General features: G+C 47.2%; 14 protein-coding genes across 14 annotated transcripts; 6 read left to right on the top strand and 8 right to left on the bottom strand.

Annotated features, from left to right (window-relative positions):
* Nucleotides 1–49: 49 nt before the first annotated feature.
* On the bottom strand, nt 50–3,180 carry J056_003433 (Ferric reductase transmembrane component 1; the record flags this gene model as incomplete). The annotated part of the gene is made up of 4 exons (XM_009268656.1): nt 50–1,273; nt 1,325–2,416; nt 2,470–2,547; nt 2,605–3,180. 4 exons carry the CDS (start codon nt 3,178–3,180, stop codon nt 50–52), a joined length of 2,970 nt encoding a protein of 989 aa, XP_009266931.1.
* Nucleotides 3,181–3,448: 268 nt separating this feature from the next.
* On the bottom strand, nt 3,449–4,546 carry J056_003434 (uncharacterized protein; the record flags this gene model as incomplete). Its single annotated transcript, XM_009268657.1, has 1 exon — nt 3,449–4,546. The coding sequence occupies one exon, from the start codon at nt 4,544–4,546 to the stop codon at nt 3,449–3,451; it is 1,098 nt and encodes a 365-aa protein (XP_009266932.1).
* Nucleotides 4,547–4,740: 194 nt separating this feature from the next.
* Nucleotides 4,741–5,274, top strand: J056_003435 (Putative esterase C31F10.02; the record flags this gene model as incomplete). The annotated part of the gene is made up of 3 exons (XM_009268658.1): nt 4,741–5,029; nt 5,147–5,184; nt 5,233–5,274. 3 exons carry the CDS (start codon nt 4,741–4,743, stop codon nt 5,272–5,274), a joined length of 369 nt encoding a protein of 122 aa, XP_009266933.1.
* A 24-nt stretch (nt 5,275–5,298) lies between these two features.
* Nucleotides 5,299–6,198, bottom strand: J056_003436 (Charged multivesicular body protein 2a-like protein 2; the record flags this gene model as incomplete). Its single annotated transcript, XM_009268659.1, has 4 exons — nt 5,299–5,721; nt 5,769–5,924; nt 5,974–6,138; nt 6,187–6,198. The coding sequence occupies 4 exons, from the start codon at nt 6,196–6,198 to the stop codon at nt 5,299–5,301; spliced, it is 756 nt and encodes a 251-aa protein (XP_009266934.1).
* A 27-nt stretch (nt 6,199–6,225) lies between these two features.
* J056_003437 (putative cytokinin riboside 5'-monophosphate phosphoribohydrolase LOGL2) lies at nt 6,226–6,861 on the top strand (the record flags this gene model as incomplete). The annotated part of the gene is made up of 1 exon (XM_009268660.1): nt 6,226–6,861. The coding sequence occupies one exon, from the start codon at nt 6,226–6,228 to the stop codon at nt 6,859–6,861; it is 636 nt and encodes a 211-aa protein (XP_009266935.1).
* A 95-nt stretch (nt 6,862–6,956) lies between these two features.
* J056_003438 (GPI ethanolamine phosphate transferase 3) lies at nt 6,957–10,095 on the bottom strand (the record flags this gene model as incomplete). Its single annotated transcript, XM_009268661.1, has 3 exons — nt 6,957–7,091; nt 7,162–8,509; nt 8,555–10,095. 3 exons carry the CDS (start codon nt 10,093–10,095, stop codon nt 6,957–6,959), a joined length of 3,024 nt encoding a protein of 1,007 aa, XP_009266936.1.
* A 91-nt stretch (nt 10,096–10,186) lies between these two features.
* Nucleotides 10,187–11,086, bottom strand: J056_003439 (Signal recognition particle 72 kDa protein-like protein; the record flags this gene model as incomplete). The annotated part of the gene is made up of 3 exons (XM_009268662.1): nt 10,187–10,555; nt 10,603–10,671; nt 10,718–11,086. The coding sequence occupies 3 exons, from the start codon at nt 11,084–11,086 to the stop codon at nt 10,187–10,189; spliced, it is 807 nt and encodes a 268-aa protein (XP_009266937.1).
* A 128-nt stretch (nt 11,087–11,214) lies between these two features.
* Nucleotides 11,215–13,682, top strand: J056_003440 (thiamine pyrophosphokinase 1; the record flags this gene model as incomplete). The annotated part of the gene is made up of 3 exons (XM_009268663.1): nt 11,215–11,496; nt 11,548–11,860; nt 12,142–13,682. The coding sequence occupies 3 exons, from the start codon at nt 11,215–11,217 to the stop codon at nt 13,680–13,682; spliced, it is 2,136 nt and encodes a 711-aa protein (XP_009266938.1).
* Nucleotides 13,683–13,743: 61 nt separating this feature from the next.
* Nucleotides 13,744–14,225, bottom strand: J056_003441 (uncharacterized protein; the record flags this gene model as incomplete). Its single annotated transcript, XM_009268664.1, has 2 exons — nt 13,744–13,880; nt 13,928–14,225. The coding sequence occupies 2 exons, from the start codon at nt 14,223–14,225 to the stop codon at nt 13,744–13,746; spliced, it is 435 nt and encodes a 144-aa protein (XP_009266939.1).
* A 72-nt stretch (nt 14,226–14,297) lies between these two features.
* J056_003442 (uncharacterized protein) lies at nt 14,298–16,021 on the top strand (the record flags this gene model as incomplete). Its single annotated transcript, XM_009268665.1, has 2 exons — nt 14,298–14,775; nt 14,820–16,021. 2 exons carry the CDS (start codon nt 14,298–14,300, stop codon nt 16,019–16,021), a joined length of 1,680 nt encoding a protein of 559 aa, XP_009266940.1.
* A 380-nt stretch (nt 16,022–16,401) lies between these two features.
* Nucleotides 16,402–16,739, bottom strand: J056_003443 (uncharacterized protein; the record flags this gene model as incomplete). Its single annotated transcript, XM_009268666.1, has 2 exons — nt 16,402–16,569; nt 16,620–16,739. 2 exons carry the CDS (start codon nt 16,737–16,739, stop codon nt 16,402–16,404), a joined length of 288 nt encoding a protein of 95 aa, XP_009266941.1.
* A 41-nt stretch (nt 16,740–16,780) lies between these two features.
* On the top strand, nt 16,781–19,502 carry J056_003444 (U3 small nucleolar RNA-associated protein 4; the record flags this gene model as incomplete). Its single annotated transcript, XM_009268667.1, has 3 exons — nt 16,781–17,053; nt 17,104–18,291; nt 18,339–19,502. 3 exons carry the CDS (start codon nt 16,781–16,783, stop codon nt 19,500–19,502), a joined length of 2,625 nt encoding a protein of 874 aa, XP_009266942.1.
* Nucleotides 19,503–19,573: 71 nt separating this feature from the next.
* Nucleotides 19,574–21,795, bottom strand: J056_003445 (Chromosome transmission fidelity protein 18; the record flags this gene model as incomplete). Its single annotated transcript, XM_009268668.1, has 2 exons — nt 19,574–20,587; nt 20,635–21,795. The coding sequence occupies 2 exons, from the start codon at nt 21,793–21,795 to the stop codon at nt 19,574–19,576; spliced, it is 2,175 nt and encodes a 724-aa protein (XP_009266943.1).
* Nucleotides 21,796–21,896: 101 nt separating this feature from the next.
* J056_003446 (putative E3 ubiquitin protein ligase) lies at nt 21,897–25,123 on the top strand (the record flags this gene model as incomplete). Its single annotated transcript, XM_009268669.1, has 6 exons — nt 21,897–22,061; nt 22,108–22,470; nt 22,515–24,652; nt 24,700–24,864; nt 24,911–24,983; nt 25,028–25,123. 6 exons carry the CDS (start codon nt 21,897–21,899, stop codon nt 25,121–25,123), a joined length of 3,000 nt encoding a protein of 999 aa, XP_009266944.1.
* Nucleotides 25,124–25,378: the final 255 nt, after the last annotated feature.

The following is a 25,378-nucleotide window of genomic DNA, read 5'->3' on the forward strand; positions in this document are numbered from 1 at the left end:
GATGAATACGGTAAAATGTGAGATGATGAGATAAAGGAATTAAGTGAAACTACCAACTGAAGCTCTCCTCGAATGCCACAGTCTTGGTTTTTGATTTGGAAACCAAGTTTTTCATCGTAAGGTTTAGCGCATCAGGGCCGCAGGTAGCAACGAGCAGAGCGTTATCATCGACCAGCTCCGACTCCTGACTGAATATAGTGTCCAATTTAGGTCTACCGCTTCGAGCAAACTCTGCAATGGAGAAGAGGTCACCTTCCTCAATAGCGTCGAGGACGATGTTATCAGGATCAGGCATTTTCAATTGAGATGTGTGTGATGTGTGTGGTGTATGTGAAGCTTGAGGGTCTGAATTAGATTGATCGATGGTGTGAACCTTGGGTGTCTCAGCGAATGTTATATTAGGTGCATGTGTTGGTTTGTCAGGATGCGTGAGGGTTGTTTGAGTTGGATGCATATGAACGCTATGACCCATATTTGACCTCGCTCTAGCTATATCACCCTCTGCACTGATCAGTATGCTCAACTCTCTCTCGACGGCCGGAGCAGGCTCGTTATCTTCACCGTCGAAGTCGACGAAATCGTTAATACTCGACCGTTTGTTAATATCGTCTATGTCTTCTTCTGCGAACTGGTTGGACGCTGCAGTGGTGAAATCTGATTCTGCCACGTGATCCTGGTACTGCTGCTGCTGTTGCTGTTGCTTTTGCTTTTGCTCTCGCTCTCGCACTGGAGGCAAGTTCTTGTCGATTTGCGGCGAGCTCCGCGCTGACCGGAACGAGGGCTGTATACGACTAGCAGAGTGCGTCGCATTGACAGCAACTGGAGGTACTTGTAGAGTTGGAGTGATGGAAGCTGCCGCTGTCTGCATGCTGAGGTCACTATGAGAGCGACCCAAGTCACCCGCATCGCCCGAATCCTCACCCAGATTGGTTGCAGGTGTGTAGAAGCGCTGCACAGGCGAGCGTGGCGGCGAGTACGGCGATCCACCCGCGTCTCCTGCGTAAGGAGCTGCTGGCGTCGGCGGGAAAGGCGAATCAGGTGATGGGAAAAAGGAGCTTATAGTATTAGGTGCGTCGATTGTGGGCTGCGATGTGACGAATATCTCGAGCTGGAATGCGTCTTGCGGGAGAAGTGTGGCACATCTGCGCAACGCACTGGCAACCCATTGTACATGCGCAAACTCCTTGACGAGCCACACGAGCCTCACGCGTCGCAGTGGTCCCGCGCCGAGGCTGATAACGTTAGTGACATGCTGCAAGATCGACACGCCGAACTGTGAACGTTGTCAGGATGGCTGTAATAAAAGATAACCGTCCACACTCACACTTATTCCGCTCCCACCACAGACGAGTAGAATGGAGGAGTAGTTGGACCATCGCACCCGCCCCGCACTGCCGAAGGGGCCGTCGATAAGAGCACGGATGTACACAGGCGGTGCTGCGCAGGGGAGGTAGCTGTGCGCATCGTTCCTATGCTCAGTGCCATTCCCATTCCCGTTCCCGTCGCTCCGCTGCTGCTGCTCGCTCGTAATGAACTTGGGCTGGCGCATCAATCTCACCTTCTCCCACAGCTTGCGCGTCCAGCCGCTCTTGGCACGCACAATTACCACCACTTTATAAGGATCGTCTTCTGAGACATTTGCAATAGTGAATGGATGCGCACCGAAGCGGGAAATCTCCGGGATGATGATAGATGCGTGCTGGCCAGGCTGCCAGTGGAGTGGCGACGACAGACACAGCGTCAGCCGTACGCTCTTGCCAGGCAACAGCTGTGCATGTGTGAACCCAGTCGGATGCGAACGTCTAATCGGGAAAGACAGGCTGCTGGGTGGGGGAACGAGAGATGGTGTGGAGGTATCCTTCTTCGCACCATCCTTTTCCTTGTTCACTACTGCTGTAGGTGAGAGATACTTCTCGACGCTGTCGTTGGATTTGTTTACTGTTGTCTTGCTTTGGCTTTGGCTGTTGGTGTTGCTCCGGGTGCTACTCTCGTCAGCCACCGCTTCCCGGCTCTTTTCGAGCTCCTCCCAGCCGAGCAGCGTGAGGTTTGCGGGCTTGTCCATCTGCGGAGAGACAAGAGACCTGATCGTTTGGGCGGGGCGCATGACCGTCGACCAGTGCACACCAGCGCCTGTACCTGATCCTGGTCCTGCATTCCCCTTGCCCTTCTTCATTTCACCCGCAAATCGTCCAGCGCCGGCATTGAGCCAGAGCACACGGAGACCGCGCCAGACGCGCTCAGCGAGCCAGAACGCCAGCGGGGTCCAAATAAACGGTGCAAGTGGCTTGTAGTGTATCCCTGCTGCGACGAGAAAAGCGAAGACAAGAACTATGTGCACAATGTGAAACAGTGCGTAGAATTTGTTACGGATGGGTGGGATAGAGAGGACAAGGATGAATGATAGAAAAAGGAGAGCCTGTAAAGAGTGTAAGAGCGTATCTCATAATCCGCAAACACACAACCACCCACCATAAACCCAGAAGAGTTAGTGCGCGATGACCATATCTCATTCCAAACACCTGTCTCATCCCTCTCTGGCCATGTGTGCTTAATCCAGAGAACCGTATGAGCGAAACTAAACGCCCACACCCCGACTCCACTCACGAAATGGAACAGAACGGCCTTGTCGAAATGGAGATTGGTGAAAAACTTCCAAGCGAATATAGCAAATGGTGGCATCTTTAGTCCGAGTATTACGACGAGCGGTGTGAGTATAAATGCCATCACACCTGTCCTATCAAAGGCATTCCTCTCCATTGAGTCGTGTATGTCGGAGCTAGTTCTCGAGAGTACCATTGAAGGTGACTCAGGGCCAGTCAAGACGAGCATCGTGGGGAATGCACACAACGCCAGTATTCCAATCATGTGCGCTGTTGATGGGAGTGTGATGTATGACCGGTGATTGGCTGTGTAGCGCAGCGTTGGAGTGTAGAGCGACCAACGCGTAAATTTGTTGTAGATGCCATTCTTATGCGTTAGGCCAGTTTGCGTCACTAATGCTGTTACACACGCAATCACTGCGAATACTAGAATGAGAAGATATCCGTAGAAAATCGCTGGACTGCCGTGCTCATGATCGTGATCGCCGTGTTCACCGTGATCTGCGTCCGCGCCACCTTGCTCTGCTTGAGCTTGTGCTATTGACAAGAACGCAGAAACTGCTAAAAACGCCTTTATCATTTTTGTTTTGCCCTCTTAAACCTACGTTAACGATGAAAATTACGTTGAAAAAGCTAAATTGATGGCGTTGATGATTGATTAAACGAAAGATCTAGATCCACAGTAGCCAAATTGCTTATAATTAATCAATTATTTCCGTATTTGGAAGGTTGATGACGGCATAATTTCATCTGAAACAGACAGGAGAATTTTCCAAAATTCCATTTAATAGTTAAGTTATATTTAAGATATATTAAGAATAGGGTTTTAAATTTTCATTTTACTCATTTTAAACTGGAGGTTGTGGTACAGATTGCATAGCGGCGTTCATTTCTTCAGGAGTCATTGTGGTTGATTCTAACATGATACCGACACCAAATTTGGAAGCATTCTTGAGATGATCAATTTCGCCTGCGACCAAGAAAGCGAATGCAGGAGTGAATCTTTGCTCGAGCAAGGCTGAAACTTTTCCGGTTGAATCAAGTTGACCTCTGAAAGAAGCCATTCTGAAGTCATACTTTGCACCTAAGCTAGCATTTGCTTCCTTGCCTTGAGGTCTGTTGATAACTTGTAAAGTGGCAGCAGCGTCAACTTTATCGGACAATTTGTGGTGGTAAGTAGCTTCGAGCATTCCAGAGGGGTTAATTTGAGCGGTAGCCAACCAGTCCCTGTTTGAGCCATTCAATCTAACCAAATAAGAAGTCAAGGATTCAGAGACGCCCGGTTGAGGTCTTTGGAGGAGGGTTTCGAGGCCGAGGGCGATGTTTGGAGTGAGAGATTGGAGGTAGCTACCAATGTAAATACCAGTACCATCAATCATGGAAGGATTCATAGCTTTACCGTTGAGGGAATAGTCTAAACCTTGATAGTCATGCTCTAATTGGATCATGGATTGACCAGGAACTTCAGAAAGCTGAGCTTGAACCTTTCCAGTACCGAGGTTAGCGAAGGATTGATTGGCGCGTCCAGTGAGGGTACCTGTGTGATCAACAGCACCTTGTAAGAAAGACTTTGCGTCTGCGTAGACTGCGCCGAAAGAGTAGTTTGGAGGGGATTGTTGAGAGCCCAGAGCGAAAGAGTGGGTGACTTGGAAAGCGGGGTTTAAGGAAATACCCTTTGTAAGATCAGCTCTAGCGCCGTCAAAGATGAAATTAGAGAGGAGCGTAGTTTTGGCTTCTCTGCCCATAGCTTCAGCGGTACCAGGGTTACCTAAGCTAAGGGATTTCCTCCAATTCATGAATCTATTGTAGGTGGATGAGATAGGGCTGAGTGCGGCGGCAGCAGCAGATTTCTGTGGCTGCTGTTGCTGTGTATCGTGGTGGACCTCTGACTGGGTAAGAACCGGGGCTGCTTCACCTGGAGCGACTTGTTGGACTGGCGTGGTCATATTCGTAATAAAATCTAAATTTTTATATTCCTCGTCGCCGTTTATTGTGAAGGCGATTAAGCTGTGGTGGTTTTCTGCAATTTTTAAAATATCAGACAAGGCTATTAAATTACTAGTGTAAGCTGCAAATTACTAGGAATATGTCTGCGTGTCTATCTTTCGTTAGAAATGTACTTGAATCGAGTTTGAAAAATATGGGACATGATTGGAGTGTGTTTGGTACACGCAATGGCACACACTCTGTAATCTCTGCAAAGCCTGGATTCGTGCACCTGCGATTTATCGTCGATAAGCATAACTTGAATAGGCAGGGCTCTCTAAACGGCGGCTGTATTGCTTCTTTGATCGACAGCGCTGGCTCGTTGGCTGTGTCCTCTCATGGTCTCTACTTCACCGGTGTATCCACTGACATGAGCCAAACATTCGTCAAGCCAATCCCATATGATCAACCCGTTGAGATATACGCAACTGCTGCTAGCCTCGGTAGGACAATGGCCTTTACTAGAGTTGAGTTTTGCGATTCAAGTGATTCGCGTCGAGTTATGGCTTTTGGAGGGAAGTAATTAGTATACTAGTACAAACGCCTAACACTCACCACAGGCCACACAAAATACATTGCAAACAGTCAAGGCCAAGAGGTATGCAAATTTTCATCATTACAAATGTCTGCTCACATGACACGACAGGGTAACGTAAAGTTTAGTGAGGATGGTGAGAGTACTTTGTAAGAGTTTATAATCAAGAAATAATCATCAGTCCTTTCGAAGCCTATCTAATCTGGCTTGTAAGCTGTCTTCGTCGGTTTTAGTTTGAGTTGAAGTGGTGGCTTGGGTGGTTGTAGTGGGGTTAGCAGCGCCAGCACCAGCACCAGCACCAGCACTGCCGCTCAATCCCTCAGCCATCGGCGTCTTTTTGTTTTTATCTGCGCCAGTATCGACGTCCAAAGTATCAGGCGTATTTGCGAGTTGTTGATTGAGAGTAACGCCAATGTCATCGAGTACCTGGCCAACGATCTTCTCCTCCTCCTCTTCACCTTGATCATCCTCCATAACGTCGTCAACAGCGTCAGACATAATTTCCTCTTTCATGTCCATTGAGGATGATTCACGTTCGAAATCGTTCATGATACGGGTAATTTGAGGGAGGTTGAGACTTCTATTCATCATAGCCATGCTCTGGTGGTGTGATAAGAAAGATGACGACATGAAAGCTATCAACACACCTTTGTTGCACCTTTCATAGCCTCAGACATTTGCTGATTCGATCTGAGTGTTTGGATACGCAGACTAACAGCTTGTAACTGAGTGCGCATCTGATAAAACTTCTGGATGTATTTCCTAGTCCGAACGAGATCCTTGGCCATGAGTTTGGTTGGTGCCTGGAGGATGTGTTGAGTGAGTGTCTACAGGGGATAAACAAGTACCTACCATTTGACCATTCTTGGCGCTCTTCTTAATATCGCTGATCAATTTGCTCTCCTGTCCCTCCAGCTTGCCACGCTCTCTGTCCAACTCGCGCTGAGCTTTCTCCAGTGCACGCTGATGCCGTCTCAGCCGTTCTTGGGGAGTGAGTGATTTACCAAATAAACTTTCCTATAGGTTTTATGAGTTTTTCCATTTTTACTTTTTATTTCAACCTACGATTATATTCATTGTGGTTGTTGATTGATAACGAGTGTCATGACTGCTATTTGCATTTATTCCGGCAGCTCAGACGGTTCTACTCCGATATACAAAGACGTTGCCCGGCAAATTGGTTCTACGCTTGCCGCACACAACATTCCACTCGTTTACGGCGGCGGTGACGGTGGTCTGATGGGTCAAGTAGCCCGTAGTGCGCTGAGCAGCGGTGGACACGTCACGGGCATCATACCGCGCGCGATGGTGGCTGTGGGCGAGAAGGGTGAGCGCGGCAGCACCAGCCATACCACTCTCCCCTCCCACCCAAACCTCGACTCTATCGTCGTCGATAGCATGCACGAGCGCAAACTGGCCATGGCTCACCGTTCCTCCTCTTTCATCGCCCTTCCTGGTGGTTTCGGCACTTTCGAAGAACTCCTCGAGGTGACCACGTGGTCTCAATTGAATATCCACGCCAAGGCGGTCATCGCCGTCAATGTAGATGGCTTCTTCAACCCCCTCAAGCACCTCATCGCTTCCGCTGTTGACGCCGGTTTCATAAGCAGCAAGAACGCTCATCTCATCCACTTTCTGGATCATCCCCTCGATGGTGACTGGGGCTTGGCTGCTATAGACGCTTGCAAAAACTACTCACCCACTGGCGAAGAGTATGCCTTTGATTGGTCGCGGGTGTGAGGTTGAGACATTTTTTTTTTTCTAAGACATAACATGTATTCTAAGATAAATAGATATTCATTTGGTCACTTGGGTGAACACCAGAAAATACTACACTACGTCGTCGTTGTCTTGAACACCCGGCTCACCTTGTTCGTCGTCACAGCAGCACCGACGCCGACAGCGAGGAGGAGAGCGCCATCCGAGGCGAGTAGGGCGACGGCCGCGAGCATAAAGCGAGGAGCGAAGACCTGCGACAAGTTACAGTTAGGTAAAGTTATTCCGCAAAATCGAGCAGCCATCGCCACCACATCTACCCACCTTCCACACCATAAGATGTCTACGGAAGTATCCCGCTGCCCCCATGGCCGCGAGAGCTATAGCTGAGTGATAAGCCAGGAAAGCGCAAGCGGTGCGCAAGAGATGTGTATCCAACGGCGCGCTCCCATTCACTCTCGGCGCCCTCTTCCAGTAGATGAGCAGAGGGAGGAAGGTAGCCGGCAAGACGAATCCAGCGAGGGTGTTCGCACCAACGAGGAGAGGCGCATAAGGATAAGACAGTGTAGGGAAACCCACAAACGCCGCCTTCCACTGCAGTGTGCTCAGTACAGCCTGGTGGCCGGTAGCGTAGAAAACGAGATGACCAAGTTGAGCCAGCCAAGCCGCACGCCAGAATGGCGGTGAAGGGGTGGGTGGTGTGCTCATTGCACCGTTTGCTCCCTTTTTGTAGCGCTGTGGACGTCGGATTAGCTTCGCTAGGGCCCCAGCATCATTTTGCGCATCACTTAGCTCCAGGAAGGCGAGCAGTGCAAGCAACGCTACACATAGCGATATCTGCCCAGTTGGGAGAGTTGGTATGTACAGCAACGCGAACATTACCAGCGCGTATTGCAGGTAGTACGCCCCGTAGCTGTTGCTGAATCCTAACACACTCACTTGGCGCGTGGTGGGGCGAGGTTGTGATGATGGTTGTGAGTGTGAGTGCGACTCTGTCTCTGTCTTTGTCTCCGTCTGCCCCTCCTCGCGTACCTCCACGCATAAAGCGGAGAAGAACCAGAAAGATACACCGGCTATAGCGACGAAACACATATTAGAGCGAGCGAGGGTAGTTTTGAGTGTGGTGAGAGTAGAGTAAGGGATGTACTTGGACAGTTGGGGCAAAACAGCAAACTCCACGGCGTCCACTAGCCAATAAAGCGAGGCGGCAGCGAGAGAGGCAGCGAACGCCGCGACAAACAGCTGAGCGCTGCGGGTAAAGGAGGCTGTTGCAGATAGTGCGGCGCGCACGATGCCATACATGGTGAGTGCAGCGGGGAGGAGGGCAGCGTACACCCAGCGTGGAGCGAGTGAGCTAGAAGCAGTTGCGTAGAACGTCACCGCACACCATCCGCCTAACTCCTCGCGACACACAGTCGAGCTGGCGAGAGCGCGCAGTGCAACCGCACTCACTAACGCACTCCCCCCAAGCACCTTCTGCAGACGCGCTTGCGGAGCATTCACACACCCCACCAGCGAGAGCAGAATGGGCGTCTGGAGCAGCACTAGCACCACTCGGTCCTCCCATAGGATGTATGAGTTGGAGAGGAACGCGGCGAGGTGGGCGAGGAGAGTGGCGGAGGTGTAGAGGGCGTGGAGGATTGTGCGCAGCGTGGGACGCTCGAGTGAGAAACTAAGGGGGGAAGAGAGTGGGAGAGGGATGGCCCAGCATACGCACCCCTCCACTGCCAGACACAGCGCTAGAACGACACTCTCCCATCGGCCGCGCAACAGCGCCAACGAGAAGACAAATGCAGCTGCAGTGTACGCCGGTAATACGCGCGCAGCTTCCCGCGCCGCACTGCTCATCCATACGCAGCTGTCCGCTCTGCCCGTCCTGCTGTACACTCCCAGCAGCAGCACGAGCGAGAGACCTACGACTAATACACCTGCCGCCATAAGCGTCTTGTCGAACTGAGCCCAGATTCCGCGGCAGCTGGAGAGCGTGGAGGCGAACAAGTCAGCGTAGAGCGCGTGCGAGTGGGTGTGAGTGTTGGCCTTGTCGTGCCTGCTGCTTCTCCAGAAACGTGAGCGCTCCTGCTGCGCCAAGTCTACTTGCGCGTCCCCTGCACCCCGCTTAGCCGCGTCCAGCTTCTCCCTGAGGGTAGACAGGAAAGGTTCTATTTCGTGGCCGCTGCTGCTCTGCGCATATGCGCACAGATAGCTCCAGATCTGGTCAGCGGTGGTGTCGAGCGCGCTGAGGAGCCATGTTGGAAACAGCTCCGGGATCACCCCGCCCAGGCTGTTGAAGGGGATCGGCAGACCGAGACGGAGAGCGAGCGAGGGGAGGATATCGATCTGTTGAGTGGTGCGTACGGAGCCGTGGTGGGGGAGAGCGGCAGCGTTAGCGCGTGCGTTTGCGCTCGTCAGCGGGGTGCGCCCACTGTACATCCAGAGAGCAGCGCTGGTCTCCAGCAGCGAGTCGCCGCCGTGGTCGCCGCGGCTGTCCATGCCGTGATCGCCCATTACGACGAGAAGAGTGTCGTCGTCGAGAGTATCGACAACACGGCGCAACACCGCGTCCATTTCCTCCAATTTCATCCGCATCACGGCATGCGCCGGCCCAACGCGATGGCCGACATGATCGACACCGAGGAAATGGCCGAATATCGCGTCGTACCCGTGCGCCATGAGGCGGGGGAGATGCTCTTTAACGCCAGCATCAACTGAGTGGAGATCCTCGACGTTGAAGCTGTCGTACGGGAGCTGCTCGTCGAATGACCCCGGGAAGACGGTCATCCAGGTGTCGTCGCCGACGAAGGCTGTCGACTTGTGCGCGCGCTTCAACTGCCCCAGCAGAGAATCCTCGGATATCGATTCCCCGCTAAACGCATTGCCTACGTCGATAAAGGTCGGCAGGCTGCCAGTCATGACGCCTTTGATGCGCTGGAGAGTGGTCGTAGGTGGATCGGCGTACGTGTGGAGGATAATCGAGTGGTCCGGGTGCTGCTGGGATAGTTGTGCAGGGAGTTTGAGGATGTTGTGGTAGTATTCGCTGTATTCGGGCGAATCCAGCGGCTGTGGGACGACGAAATCAGCCCGCAACGCGTCTATAATCAGAATAATGGCCTTGGAGTGTGTCGCTGGCGGTGCGGCTGCGTTTGGCACCCCCACTTGCTCAAGCGTCACCCGGTTCAACAGGAAGCCGCGACTAAAGAGCCAGAGCCCGGCCACATGCAGCACAGTCACCAAAGCAAGTATCCCTGTGACAGCTCTCATCCGATACTCAACTGTCTTTCTATTGTGAAGCCTACGTGAGTGTACTGCACAAGTGATAAGACACGTTACAAAAACACAAATGAATCAAAATTTATCGCCTCTTATGGTTTATGGACATTTGCTGCCTTGGCTTGCGGTAGTAGCTTCTCTCCCTCATTGGAATCCAGCGCTCTGGGTCGATTGGAGTGTTTTTGTTGGCGTGTTTGCTGTGCATTGCGTGAATTCTCTTCTTCTTCTGCTTGTTCAGCTTGGTGCTTTTGCCATGGCTCACAGTAACGCTGGATATATCCACAGCTGGTGCTTTGTAGTTTTCCGGGAAAGGACCGGGGTTCTTCTCGAGGACATCGAGTGGAGGGATATCGAGAGTTTCCATAGCATCAATGTAGCCATGCTTATGGAAGTCCAAGCATTCTTTGGATGCCTTGAGATTGGTTGAGATGTCTGCGTATTCCTCGCTGTCCTGTGAACTGTGTGAGCCTGACAGCCCTACCAACCAAACCAACTCACACCACTCAAATCAGACAACAGAGACTGGTACAGATCCACTGCGCCTTGATAATCACCTTGCCTGTAGAGCTGAATTGGTTTGTGAGTGAGGGTAATGAGACGCACACACACAAACCAGCTGGGCCTTGAGGATGAGCCACTTTCTAGAGGTGTTAGAAGGGTTCTCGACAACGTTCTCGGCCGCCTTCTCATTCTTACGCCTGTACTCTGAATACGCCCATTCGAAGCTGAATTTCGACTGCTGAAGAGAGTCCAAAGCTAAATCAAAGCAATCCAATTGCAGTAGTAGGAATATCCTCGTCTTAATAAGCTCATCACTGCGATTATCCAATCTCAACAGCTTATTCGTCGTTTTCAGTGCGTTTTGATAGTGTGAGTTGAGGATTTGCTGGTAAAGTGATTTGAACAGCGCTGGAATCCTCACACTGGAATCATTTTCAGGCTTTGGTGCTGATTTTTTGTATTTAACTGTCTTCTCGATCATCGACGTTGATTTAGAGATGAATACAATACCCGAGTGGAATTTGAGCAATTTATTCGACAAGACGGAGAAATGTCTTATTATTCTAAACTGCCCGATACAGCATTGGAAATTGTTTAAAAGCATTTGGGATGCAGGTGGGTTACATCATTATATCTGGAACGCAAACACACACACACACAGCCACCCTCAGAATCTGCGTCGATGGCGGTGCAAATAGGCTACTAGACGCTGCTTCTAAGCACGCTGATCCAGTCTCCTTCACTCCCCACCTCTTAGTCGGCGATTTCGACAGTTTAACAGCCCAAACCAGGCAGTTCTACACACATCTCAACGTCGACATGCATTTTAATCCAGATCAACACTCAACGGACTACATGAAAGCTTTCAACTACGTTCCCCGCCATCACATCGTCAGTGGCTCCATTTGAGCCAATTTTCACCCCCTTTAACACACCATCCAGGCTATAACATTCGGTGGCTTGAGTGGGAGGCTTGACCAGACTGTCCATACCCTCAGTTATACACGCTCTCAACAGAACAAACGCGATAGAGCCGTCTACGTTATCTCAGAGAACAACATCGCTTGGTCTTTATCACCAGGCACACACCATATACGCGCTGAGCTCGACAAATTCGGCGAATGCTGTGGAATCCTCCCCATTGCCACAAAGTGGGCAAGAGTGACCACCCAAGGCCTGGAATGGGATTTGGGCGGACCTGGATTAGAAGTCACCGGCTTTGATGGGATTGTGAGCTCATCAAACCATCTCAAGAGTGAGCTGGTACAGCTTACCACCGACGAGCACATATACTTCAACGTTGAAATACGTGACTCACTTTTGTCTTAAGCTGGCCACAAAGCATCGGTCATTCATACTCAATACACCCTTTCCCATTGTATTCAAAGCAAGTATTCCTTCATTCACTTGATCATCACCATGTCTACTCATTTTCACTGCAAAATTCCGTAAGCTGGGCTTGTACATAACTTGTGTGTTATGTACTCCCCATACAAGCTATCTCACCTTGTTGCAGTCACTCAAAACTCGCTAAAGTCACCCTATTCGACGGCAAAGCACAGGTTCACAGGGAATTTAAACCGCACACGCGCATTTACGCAGACACTCTCTACACTCTCAAGCTCTCCAGCCTCCCTGAAACTCTCGACGCTGAGTCTCTGCATGTCAGCGTAGGTGGCCACGAAATCCAGGTACTTCAACAGGACCAATCGGAAGACAGAGAAGAAAGCGAGACAACGTTAAATATAAGAGACATCGCAAGAGAAATAGAAGCCAAAGAGCTAGGCAAGAGCGTTGTGCACCATCAGATGGAAACGTTGCGCAGTTTTGGGCAGAAACCGGCGTCGACGGATGATTTGGACAAGTATCTATCGATGGTGTACACGAAAATGAGTCGTTATCATGCACATATCAAACAACTCGAAGATGACATCGCTAGCTCCATCGACCACAAGCGTGCATTGGAGCAGTCGGCTGGTATATACGGGAATGGATATGGAGATGGAGTGAGGAAGAGCAAAGTATGCACCCTCTCCTTCAAGCCACTTGCGAATATAGACAAGGTTACATTCACTATCTCGTACTGCGTCTTCAACGCGAGCTGGCGGAATTTCTACCGCGTCAAAGCAGATAATGCGGCGATTCAAGTTGATTATATTGCGAAAGTATACAATGATACGGGGGAGAATTGGGAGGATACGACGCTCGTGCTGTCGACATCTACGCCCAATCTCAGCGCCGAGATACCAGAATTGAGACCAATCAACGCGCAAATCAGATCGCCTTACGTGATTGGGAAGGAGAGTCTAGCTGCAGAGAATATGGTATACCGTGCTATGCCAGCAATGGTAGCTACGTCTAGTGTACAGAACAACACTATCAGCACTGCATTTACAATCAACGGTCTCACAACAATCCTGTCTAACAGTCACGTCCATAAAACTGTCAAAATCGATACAATTTCCCTGCAGGCTGATTTGAATTGGGTGTTCGTGCCTTCCCTCTCGGATAGAGCTTATCTGGAAGCAGAAGTCACCAATACCACCGACATGCCTCTTTTGGGTGGTGAAGCGCTTATTTTTATGGATGGAGAGTTGGTCTCTCGCAGTTACATCCCCGAAGCGCCATCCGCAACTAAATTCCAACTGAGCCTGGGTGTCGATAGGAATATGAAAACGCACAAGAAACACAACGTCGATCGCTACAACGGTATTATCAATAAGGGATTACTTGATAGATTCAACACTGACACGAAAATGCAATCTAGATCTATCAGCACAGTGTACGAAGTGCACAACATGAGACAACAAATCGATTGTCCACCTGCTCAAGTTGTTATTAGAGATCAGGTGCCTGTCAGTGTCGATGAGCGTGTGCGCGTCCTTTTAAACACACCAAAGGAGCTGGCGAGAGATAAGGATGACGATAACGATTGCAATATGTCTGAAAATGTTGAGTGGATTGATAAACAGGATGGCTTCTTCACCTGGCGCTTCCCTCTTGAAAACACTTACGTACACGACGTGTGTCTGGATTATGAAATACAATGGCCTGCTAATGAAGAATTGGAGGTTTAATGAGAAAAGGAAATGAGACATGTAAATTTTCATTTTATAACAAAAAGTATAAAGGGAGTGATTAGTGGTGAAGTTCGTCAAGGGGAGCGCCTTGGTAGTCTAGTTTGTAGACAACGCCAGATTCAGGACAGCGGCCGATACCGTCGTTCTTAGTGATGTCAAGGGTGAGCCAGACGGTGTCATTCGAGTCAGCGGGGACTGTAGGTGGCGTGAGTAGGGTGAAATATTTCACAAGCCAAACTAACATCCAGTAGAGCCAACAATGCGAATTGGAGTGAGAGAAGGAACCATGATTGGGTCTTTCATAGTACCCATTCTATCAACCACTAAAGGAGACATATCGAACATTTCATTGCCTTGAGCTTTGGTCAATAATTCAATTCTCTCAATTCCAGTTGCTTGGGCTTCATCCGTAGGCACAGTACCAGATTCAGCGCCTGGACCGTAAACAGAAGGTGGCTGAGCAGAGTAAAAGCGTGAAGCCAATTGAGTACGTGGAGCGCGTTGAATAGCTGGGAATGACTTTGAGAATATTCTGAGCATTTTATTTAGATTTTGGTTGTCGGCGTTGAACCTTGGAAAGAGGGAAATATTTTATTATTCAAGACGGCCATCATGGGACAGACAATTTCATCTGCTTTATCTGGTGGTATTTCATCAAATAAGAGAGCTAGAGACGAGGATTCCAATGATACTTTTCCCAGCTCAAACGACTCAAAGAGAGTTAAAGTGGACGATGACGGCGACGACGATAGCAATGGAGCAGTAGATAACGTGAATTATAAGGCTGATAAAGATGACAAGGAAGACGGCGAAATTTCTGAGTCTGAGGATGCTAAGCCTGTTAATATATTACAAGAACGATTAGATAAATTGAAATGGCAGTCAAAGCAAGCTTCACAGCATTCAGTTGGACATAATCCACAGGTGCAGTTGGGCGTACAGGTAGGGGCAGACGCAGGGGCACAGGCAGTAGCACAACCACAACCATATGTACAGCCACAGCCACTTCCAAATCCTCAACACCTCCCACACTCTCACTCTCACTCTACGAGATATCCTTACAATACCAATCTCCCTAATGTACCTTTCAGTGAGTTTTTACCGTGTAAATTGGCCACTCTAATCCAATTTCAGCAAATTACGACGTAGAACTGGTTAAAAGTGGTCTAATTAATGGCTTGTCTTTTGAATTTCTACAACAAGAAGGCGTTGATATCAATTTACTCAACTACTCTGCATCTTTGATCCATTCAACCCCTTCAAACACCCTAGAAGCAGGCCAAAGCACGCGTAAACCTCCAAAGAAAGGTGTAAATTTGGAAATATTCAACCAGAACAAGCAACTCTTCCAAAGAGATCCAAAGACCCTTACGAAAGCTGAGAGGAAGGAGAGAAAGAGAATTGCAAGGTTAACAAAGAACAAAGTAAAAGACGAGAGCGACAAGAGGAAGAATAAAAGGCAAACTCAGGCAAAACCATCGACTTCAAAATCATCAGCTGATGAATTTTTGAATAGCCTCGCACTCTCACCTCACAGCCAATCTGCCACATCTGCCACATCTGCCAGCTTAGTTGAACCTCCTTCACAAACGTTTAACGCATCACAGAAACCGCACAATATACAAACACACACACACTCAAGCAAAACACCATATTTGAGATCTAAACCAACTGAAATAATAATCACCCCAAGTGATGATGATGATGATGATGATGATGAGTTTGAGAATGTTGATGACACTTCCAAAAATCTCGACTCAACACGCTCCATGGAAAAGATTCCTGAGTGGGTTGTTGGTAGATTAGCTCCTATTGCTTCAACTAGCACTCCTACACCTCCACCTCCACCCATGTCTCTATCTCAAAGAGCAGCACAGGGCGATGTTAAAGCTCAAAATGAACTCAAGAGGAAGGAGAATGAAATATACGAAATGCAATTAAAGATCAAGCAGATGGAAATCAAGAGAGAGAAGCAGAAACTGGAAGCTATGATGATGGGAAGGATGAAAGGAGGTGTTGGCAGTAGTATCAGTACAAAGAATACATCAAGTAATACTGGGAACAATTTCAACGATGATACCACGATAACTACGAGCACATACACTCAAGTGGAAAGTTTTGCGCAAGAAAAACTGATTGAGACTAAGAAAACCAAGGAAACCAAGGAAACTATTGAGGTTGAGCGTTTGGGGGGTGCTGAGGATGTCGTTGAAGAGCCAACTGACGATGCTGGTGACGATACTCTTAATATTAAGAACCTCGAGGATGCCCCAGACGCTCAAGAAGCCTTTGAAATGTCAAGTAGTTTCCAAGACGGTGGTAATAAACCTGTTTAACTAGCAAATAAGGTCACCTGCTAACATTCAATCAAGATACAGGTACTAATTTTGCATCTACTAACAACGTAAGTGAATATAGGCTACTAGGGTGAGTTAATAGAGTTGATAGACTGAATTTGAAAGTGTTTTTGAAAAGAATCCATCGCTACTGCAGTATGTGGAGGATTTTGATGACGATGACTTACGAAAGACGGTACGTTCGCAAAGTAAGATGTTTAGTGAGAGGAGAATGTGTAAGTATGAGTTGCCATTAGGTGGGAAATGTAAAGATAGAGAGTGAGTCTGTCTTTATCGCCAACCGAAAGCAAAAATTCATAGCGGAACACTTTATAGTTGTAATAATATACATTTACATGAATTATAAGAGATGAATTGATCTACTGGGGTTGTTGTTGTAGCTTTTGCAGCTGCTCTGTAACAAGTTTCGAAGTCTCAAAATATTTTCCAACGCAGCGATCCAAGCAGACGCCTTCAGCTTTATTAAGATCACTGTCCTTGTAGTTGGATTCAATGCACTTTTTATGACAGCTGTTTACGAGTTTTGACTGTTAAGTCGTGTTAGCTATGTGCGTATGTATCACCACCACGAACGCACGAATAAGTCTGTAATCATTTCAATCTCAGTGGTGGCTGAGTTAACGACCTCTGATTGGCCAATTTGAGCTGATGGATTCGCAGCGCTGCCGCCGCCGCCGCCGCCGAATAAAAAGGACATGACTGAGAAGAGAAATCCGTGTCTTCTTGGTTACGAACGCCATGGACCAAAAAATTAATTCAGCGAGTAATTCAAATCCTAGCATACCAATTCATAGAAATAGATTCTTAGACTTGAATCCGCACTCAATTTCTGCTTTGGCGTTTCCACCACCGCCCAAACACGCCAAAGATAGTGAATGGCTTGGATTTGGATTGTTAGCCGTTGGAAAGAGCAATGGGGATATTGAATTGAAGCATTACGTAAACACAGCCACACACTCTCAGCTTAGCGTTAAGAAGCAGCCACCGGGCAAAGGCTGGGTTCTTGATAAGGTGGGAGAGTAGTTTAATTAACCTTACTCTACTAAATGCTCCACCTTTAGATACTCCCCGCTCACTTACCTTCGGGTAAAATTCATTCGTTATTCTTCACGAGAAGACACCCAGCACCCCCACACGCAGGCACATACACACACGCTATTTCATCACTCAACCCATACACTTCAAAGCACCTCAGATTATTCTCTAGCAGTGGTACAAATACCGTTATTGAATGGGATATAAACACTGGTAAAATTTTAAACAAACTATCCTCCGATGGTGGAGCTATTTGGTCAATGTGCTCATCACCATCCACCAACTCACTCGCTCTAGGCTGCGCTGATGGTCGTATTAGGTTGGTTGACCTTCAAAACAACCAATTGCAAGTTTCAAGAGTACTCGCTCATGTACCCACTCGATTATTATCCATTGCTTGGTGTAGATCCTCACAAGATAACGATGAACAGAAGAATGGCTGGGTCGTTGCTGGTTGCTCTGATTCCAGTTTAAGAGTCTATAATCTCGAAAATGGTCGCGTAAATGACCGACTCTCCGTCGATAAAACTAACCATGAACACACGTTGATCTGGTCTGTTAACGTCCTCGAAGATAACACCATCATCAGTGGTGATAGTCTCGGTAATGTGATTTTCTGGGATAAACAATCATCTTCCCAGATATCCTCCTTTAAATCTCATGAGGCTGATGTTCTTACAACTTCTGTCTCATCTGACGGCAAAACTGTTTTTAGCGGTGGTATAGATCAAAGAGTCTCTCAATTTACAAAGGTGTCCATTTCTGACGATCGCCTCGATACGAAGTTCTTCCAATCTGGTTCGAGGCGTATACACACTCACGATATCAACGCTATCTCGGTTTGGCCTCCTCAAGGTACCCCTGACAACTTTGCCTTAAGCAGCCAAGTACCTGTAGTAGTCAGTGGTGGTATCGATCCCCACATGAATCTTACACCGGGTGGTATACCTCTCAACCGTAAAGTTAAAGAAAAGCAGCTTGAAATCTCACTCGTCAACCCTGTCTCTTCATCCAAAGCTGTAACTTTCGCAGATAGCTGGCATAAACGCTCGCCTTACGTCCCTCTTAATGGTAGAGGTAGTGTTAGCGTTTGTAGAGCAAGACGGTGGGTGATAGCCAGACGTGATATGGGTCTTAGTGTTTGGAGGATCAAGTCTGCCGATGAAGACTTCGGAGAGGGTGGTTATGACAAGGTATTAGATACCGAATTTAAGGTTTGTTTGCTGCATTTTTACTTGCTTCGCTAACTCTGCTGCTATAGTTCCGCACCCATCTCATATCTCATTCTGTCTCCCCAGATGGTCACATGCTGGCTGTCAGTGATGCGTACGAAACCAAACTGTTTACGCTCGCTCAAAATGGTCCTCCAATTCCTAAAAAGGTGAAGCTGGACAGCTCACTTCCAGGAGCTAATTACATAGAGTTCACACCAGATTCCAGAAGAATCATCATGGCCTTATCAGGCGCATCGTCAGTAGTCGTTTATGACTTGGAAGACGGAATACCTAAGCTTCTCAAGGAGTGGAGTAACAAATCATCGTCTGTGCGCAACATTCGTAGAATGCCTGACAGGAAGTCGACAGCCTCAATGGACGTAGATATGAGTGAAAGTGATGATGAAACAGATAACGATAACAAGCTCGAATCCTCAGTGCACACATTGGCTTGCTCTAGGGATGGCCAGTGGTTGGTAATAGCTGATTATGCCTGCAATATCCAGATATACAACCTGGATTCAATGCAACACCATGCCACTTTACCAAGCCTGAGCGATTTACCAGCAGCTATCAAATTTCATCCATTGCATCAGTCGCTGCTGATTATCGCACTTCCTAACTGTTTAATTAGTTTCTATGATGTGGAGAAAAAGTCAACTCCAGCTTGGTCTAAGCAGCTTAATGAGTCTACCATGCCGGAGAGCTACGTACAGATAGTTGACCCGCTGCAGGGTATCATACTTAATCCTGATCCTTCAACCCTTCCACCGCAATTCCACGGCGTCGACTCGAATGCCAGCACGCTGGACTCACATAGCGATAGCAAGCTCATCGCTTACGGTGCTACGTGGATGTGTGTAATCAAGTATATGGCAAATGACACGGACAGCAATCGCAAAGCACTGTCCAAATCATCCAAATCGAACAAACGCAAGATGAATAAGCAGGATAGGAATAAGATGGCTACCGATTTAGCCAACGTCAAGAAGCAGATGGGCGACGCTGCGAATGGGATCATATTCCAAGAGGATGAAATTCTTCAGCGTGCGGAAGAAGCATCATTCTTTAAGATGGTTAACAGATATCAGCCAATCGCTTGTGCAGACTTTATCGGTCCTTCTGAACTGATGGTGGTGGAGAGACCACAGTCAGACTTTGTCACTGATCTTCCACCTGCATTCTATAAGCACAAGTATGGTCTGTCATGAGGTTGTGTACTGGACTCTAATTGATTATTTATTGTTTATTGTTATAGAGAATAGATGTGTGATTGATAGGTTTACAGTAATTGAGACATTTTTATTGGCTTGCGCACTGCGTTTGAGAATCCTTCAAAGTATTTATAGTGTGGGGGTATGTATGTGCTAGTTGATGCTTTGTTTAAGATATCTGCTTTGGCTGTTGTGAGCTCTCGACCGAAGAAATCTGTCGGGCTTGCGTCATTCACAGCAGCTGCATCAGCAGTAGGCGGAGCACCGTACTTGTCGCTCAGAGACTTCTTCTCCCTCTTCACTTTCTCCGTCTTCCGACGCACCTTCTCACTATTGATTTCCTTAGATAGGAGCTGCTTGGTGGAGAAGGTTGATAGGGAGGTGTTGGAGTAAAGTTGAGAGAGCACGTCAATCGCTGGATCCATTTTGATTAATGTTTTGTTATCTTCATCCCTGTCAATCTTCAATTCAACACCTAGATCGACACATATCTGCACCGCTCGCTCCATTCTCCTCCGATCACCCTCAGTAGAGACCTGCGCATTAGTTAGTTTCAAATTGATAGCCAGGATTTGCATGAGGAGTGGACACAACTCTATAACAAGAGTATTGAGGTCGTAGCATCTATACAACGAATGAGGTAGTGAGAGTTTGAAACTTTTTGCCATATCTGCATTATTAAGACGCTCAACGTACTTGTCATAGTCTGTACTGCCAGCTACGCCTATATGACCATTGTTAATGTTTGCGAACTGAAGGTGAAGCTTGGAGAGGTGGTAAGGTGTGTATGTATCACCCAAACCATTCCGCGTGTCTGCATCAACCAGCGCATCTATGGCTGTGAGATATCTGTCCCATCTACTGTCATTCACTCGCGCTTTAAGGTATGATTCGTAACACGATTGTGAGATCTTGTCGTATTCTCCACACTCCACCATCGTGTCTATCGCAGGCTTAATCGAAGGCGTCTTGCTTTTCTCTAATTTAAATATCTGCTGTATGACACTTGCTACACTTCGACTCGAGTCTTTGGTGTTAATCTGTATAGCCGTTTGGAGTTGCATCGAGTTGTGTTGGATGAACTAGTAGCGTGGTGAGTTACCTCGAACAGGGCACTAACCTAACTTACCTGTAATGTATTTAGACAGTTGCGAATATCTCCACCAGAGGATTCCGCCAACATGTTGAGGGATTTAGTATCAGTTTGGATATTTTCCTCGTTGCAAATGTCCTTGAGACGCGTAACTGTAGCTAGGGTCGATGGTGGCTTGTATCTCACTATTCTCGATATAGGTCTGAGAGAGCGTAAAGAGGGTGTGTATAAATCATTGCATATGCAAATGATCGGCCTGAGAAGTAGACGAGGTTGAGTAGTACCATTTTTACGCTTTTTGGGTACGTAGTCTGTAGCTAGATTGATCAACTGTCTCACGAATCCTCCACTACCTTCTCCAGTTGCACCGTCTATCTCATCTACCAACACTAATGTTGGTCTTTTATCGACAGTGCCATCGAAAGTAATGGGATTAACATCTAATGCCGATTTGAGCTTATCGTCTACAGTTCTAGCTGACCTGTCGTCACTGGCGTTGACTTCAAAGACGCGATAACCGGCGTGTTTGGCTATGATGTATGCTAGAGTAGTTTTACCGAGACCTGGTGGACCGCTGAGGAGAAGAAGACGTTCCTGTGGTCTACCTAAGTTATGTGGATCACGATAAGCGTAAGGTTCAGCATCTCTTTTGCGTTTGTAGGTGGAATCAGCTGTAGTTTTGTTAAATACGCATCTATCCCATTCTTTCAACCAGCTCATTACTTGTCTGTTGAGTCTGTCATCGCCCATTAGATCAGTGAACTTATTGGGCTTGTACTTGTCAGTCCATAGTTGCGTTTCAGATGGATTTTGAGAGTGAGTGGATGAAATAGAGGTGGAAGTGGAAGCTTTAGCGTCTAACTCTGATAATAACTTGTGTACTGGTTTAGCCAAATAGCTTGAACGCGGTTCAACGTCGTTCATTGTACTTGTACCATCAATCTTCTTCTTACGGCCGAATGAGATTGGAGTGCCTGATGTTGAAGTTGCTTGGATTGGTGCGAGTCTGATTGTGTGAGGAGGGAGTGGTGTTTGTCGTGCTGGTGATGTTTGCGGACCTGGATCTGCCGGATCTGCCGGATCTGCTGTCTTAGGATTCAAGAATCTATTGCTCATTTGTACATCATCATCTTCTTCTTCAAGCAAATTAAGTGAATTTGACGCGTCCCAGGACCTTTTATCACCTAAAATGCTCATATTTTACGCGTTTTTAGATTTTTAGATTTTCGAATTGATTAGCGTATAAGATCAAGCTAAGGCTGTTATCTCCAAACGACCAAGTGCACGAATAATTTTAAATGCAGCCTTATTTTACAGGCAGCCACAGGCAACCACGCAGAGTGCAAATCTCTGGCTCCAACGCCACCCAGAAGTCAAGCAGTCGTGTACTCGAAGACGCACGTCATCAACGTCATCAAAGGGAGTTACACAGGCAGAAAGAGGAATACGCCGTGTTTATTCAAGTGGGTTTCTAGTCACCCTCTTTACACCCTATAACACCCCATTCAGTCTCGATGTAGATGTTTCATCACCCAGAAATTGCTTCACAACGAGAATTTCCTTGAATTTCAAAACCTCTCTCTCTCACCTTTTAAAGACTACACCCGTCTGACTAGATTGATGTCTTTTTCTCGCTTTGATAGCCCCGATGTCATTCGCTGGATCGATATAACGAATCACTCTTTAGATAGCTTCGTCGGGGTGGATGATAGTTTGATTCTGTTATCTCTACTCCAAGTTATCAGGCTCGACGTCATTGATCACCCTTCCCTTCGTCCTCTCCTTCTCAATTTGTCTCAAATTCCAAAAATGAAGACTTTTCTCCTTCAAGTCAGGGTTATATCCCGTTTAGTAGAAAAGCTAGAACAAGTGGTGAGTACAGCGGGATCATTTCACCCAGCTTACAATAATTACAGCCACATGACATCAGCAAATCCAATCCCATGGTAAATAACTTGATGGATCAACTATCTCATCTTATCAATCATTTTGCATCCCTCGACGAAATGCTCTACTTCCTGTCCATCCCCCACTTGCCTACAAGAATACCGATAGCCTACATAGCTCGTATCTCTGCTATCTTACCATTCAATCTCTTGTTAGCCCACTCGCTCACCCTGGAAGCTAATAACCTACGTTCACAGTGGTCACTCGAACGACGTATATCATTCGTTGGTAACTTGCTTACGTTTTGTAAAGCAAGAATCACCACATGGACTAAGGATCAAGTCAATAATTGGCTATTACTCCTGTCGAATGAGGTGATTGCACTTCCTGAGCTTAGCGAGTTAAGTAAATCCGAAACTAAACGTACTGTCTTTTTAGACTCGGATGATGAGGATAATGAGGATCTGGTACAATTAAAACATGGAATTCATCCTCGTCTTCTCAAGAGACTGGATTTGCTTACTGATAAATCACACATCACCACACTCATCACTTTATCAAACAAGTTTTCATCCATCAGACAACAGCTCTTTAATTACCTAGCTATCACAATAGAAAAGTATCCTCACAAACGTGATGATCTGATCCACGCCATACTTTACACCCCCTCATCATCGTCGTCATCTCGTAGTGTTGGTGGACCCGGTGTCATACGCGAGCTCTGGAGAGCGTCCGTCCGTGGTAGTCCCTTGGCTAGAGTATCCCTATCTTCGCCAAGAGGGTTTGTCAAGTTTCTCGGTAAACTGTCAGAAAGAAAAGATGATCAAAGCAATTTGCTTAGTTTCATTCTTCTAGTATACTTGTATTCAAGATTGCTGGTCACACTCCCTGATGCAGACTTCCACGCACCAAACTCCCCTAATCAGGCTTTGTCAATCGACGAAGTCATCAGCTTGTCTTCTATACTGCGCAATGTCACATTTGCGCTGTATACTGCAGAGAACATACAAAGCGATACATTACCAGCTTTGGGATTCAGAATGATGTCTGTTAGATCGATACTTACGAAACTTGCTCGACAAATACATCAGCGCGACTCGAGGAAACAGTTCACTACCCCAGGACATTGGCTCATGACGTCTGAGCTCGACTTAAGAGCATTCTGCGATGCTGTCATTGCCGAAGAAAGGAAGCTTGAAGATGAAGATAGCGATGTTGAGATGATGGATGTCGATATGCGCAGAGGTGGTCTAAGAAGGTACAGAAATACAAAGACGCTTTCGAAGCAGCAATTGGCCCAGATTTCTCCAAAGCTAGGTATACTGAACAACATCCCCTTCGTTATTCCCTTCGATTCTCGTGTAAGTGTGTTTAGGGAACTCATCAGATACGACGAAATTCGCAACAACGTCGATAGTATATTTGATAGAGTCAAGGCTGATATCAGGCGTGATAATGTTGCTGAGGATGGATTTAACCAACTCAACATACCAGGAGATCAACTGAAAGGAAAGGTATTTATTCGATTCTTTGATCAGTGGGGTAATTTGGAAGCTGGTGTCGACGGAGGTGGTCTATTTAAGGAATTTTTGACAAGCTTGGCTAAAGAAGTATTTGACACTGATAGAGGGTTATGGCTTTCTAACGAAAAACGTCTGCTGTATCCAAACCCTCACTCATACGCCAAGGAACCCTCGCAGCTAGACTGGTATCGCTTTCTAGGTAAGATTATCGGAAAGGCACTCTATAGTGGTATACTGCTCGATATAGGCTTCGCCGAGTTTTTCCTTGCCAAGTGGAACGGCAGACAGTCTCACCTCGATGACCTTGCGTCACTCGATCCTCAACTCTACGATGGGTTACTGTATCTGAAGAATTACCCCGGCGATTCACAAGATTTGGCATTAACGTTCGCGGCATCTGAAGAAGAGTTTGGAGTAACGCGTACAATGGACCTCATTCCAAATGGACAGAACATCACAGTGACGAGAGACAACAAGATACAGTACATACATCTCGTATCGCACTACCGTCTCAATACACAAATAGAGCCACAGTGCAACGCATTTTTCCAGGGACTGTCTAGTATCATTGATAACAAGTGGTTGAGGATGTTTGATCAGCAGGAGCTAGGTGTATTGATTGGAGGTGCTGAAAGTGATATTGAGTGGGTACTTGGTCTCATTGAAGCATCAACTAACATCCAAAAAACAGCCTCGATGACCTCAAGAAGCATACCGTGTATAACAACTACAGCGAAGCAGATGAGGTAGTAATTAACTTCTGGTCGGTTGTTCGTTCGTTCAATCAGCGTGAGAAGGAGCTGCTGCTTTCGTTTGTTACATCTTGTCCCCGGGCCCCTTTACTTGGATTTAGGGAGTGAGTGAATAATTAGCTAAAAAGAAGGACGCTAATAAAATCGCAGACTGAGGCCGTTCTTCGCTATTTCGAAAGCATCAGAGGATGATTCGTGGCTACCGACAGCTAGTACATGTGTCGTACGTAATGGATTTATTGATAGCACGGGTACTTACGCACGCAGAATTTGCTCAAATTGCCGGCATACTCGAATAAGGAGAAGCTGAGGGATAAGCTATTGGCGGCAATAACATCAGGCTCAAGATTTGAGATTACATAAGAGTTTATTTGTATCCATAAATTGACAGCACAGAGACAGCAAAGTGACAGAATTGAATATTTGCACCAAGCTAAATAAAAGACAGAGCGGTTTGAGCAAAAACATATAATGATCTCGACTCAGATACCGAAATGTGCCTTTGTACCTCAATCACGTCGACCTGAGCGCTGCGCCTAGTATTCGCTGACGTTGAATTTCTTCTCAACCATCAACACCGGCAAGTAGAGGGATTCTATTGCCTTGTAAAATTATTCT

Source organism: Wallemia ichthyophaga (assembly GCF_000400465.1).
Source record: "Wallemia ichthyophaga EXF-994 unplaced genomic scaffold scaffold4, whole genome shotgun sequence".
In the NCBI taxonomy this organism is placed as follows: Eukaryota; Fungi; Basidiomycota; class Wallemiomycetes; order Wallemiales; family Wallemiaceae; genus Wallemia; species Wallemia ichthyophaga.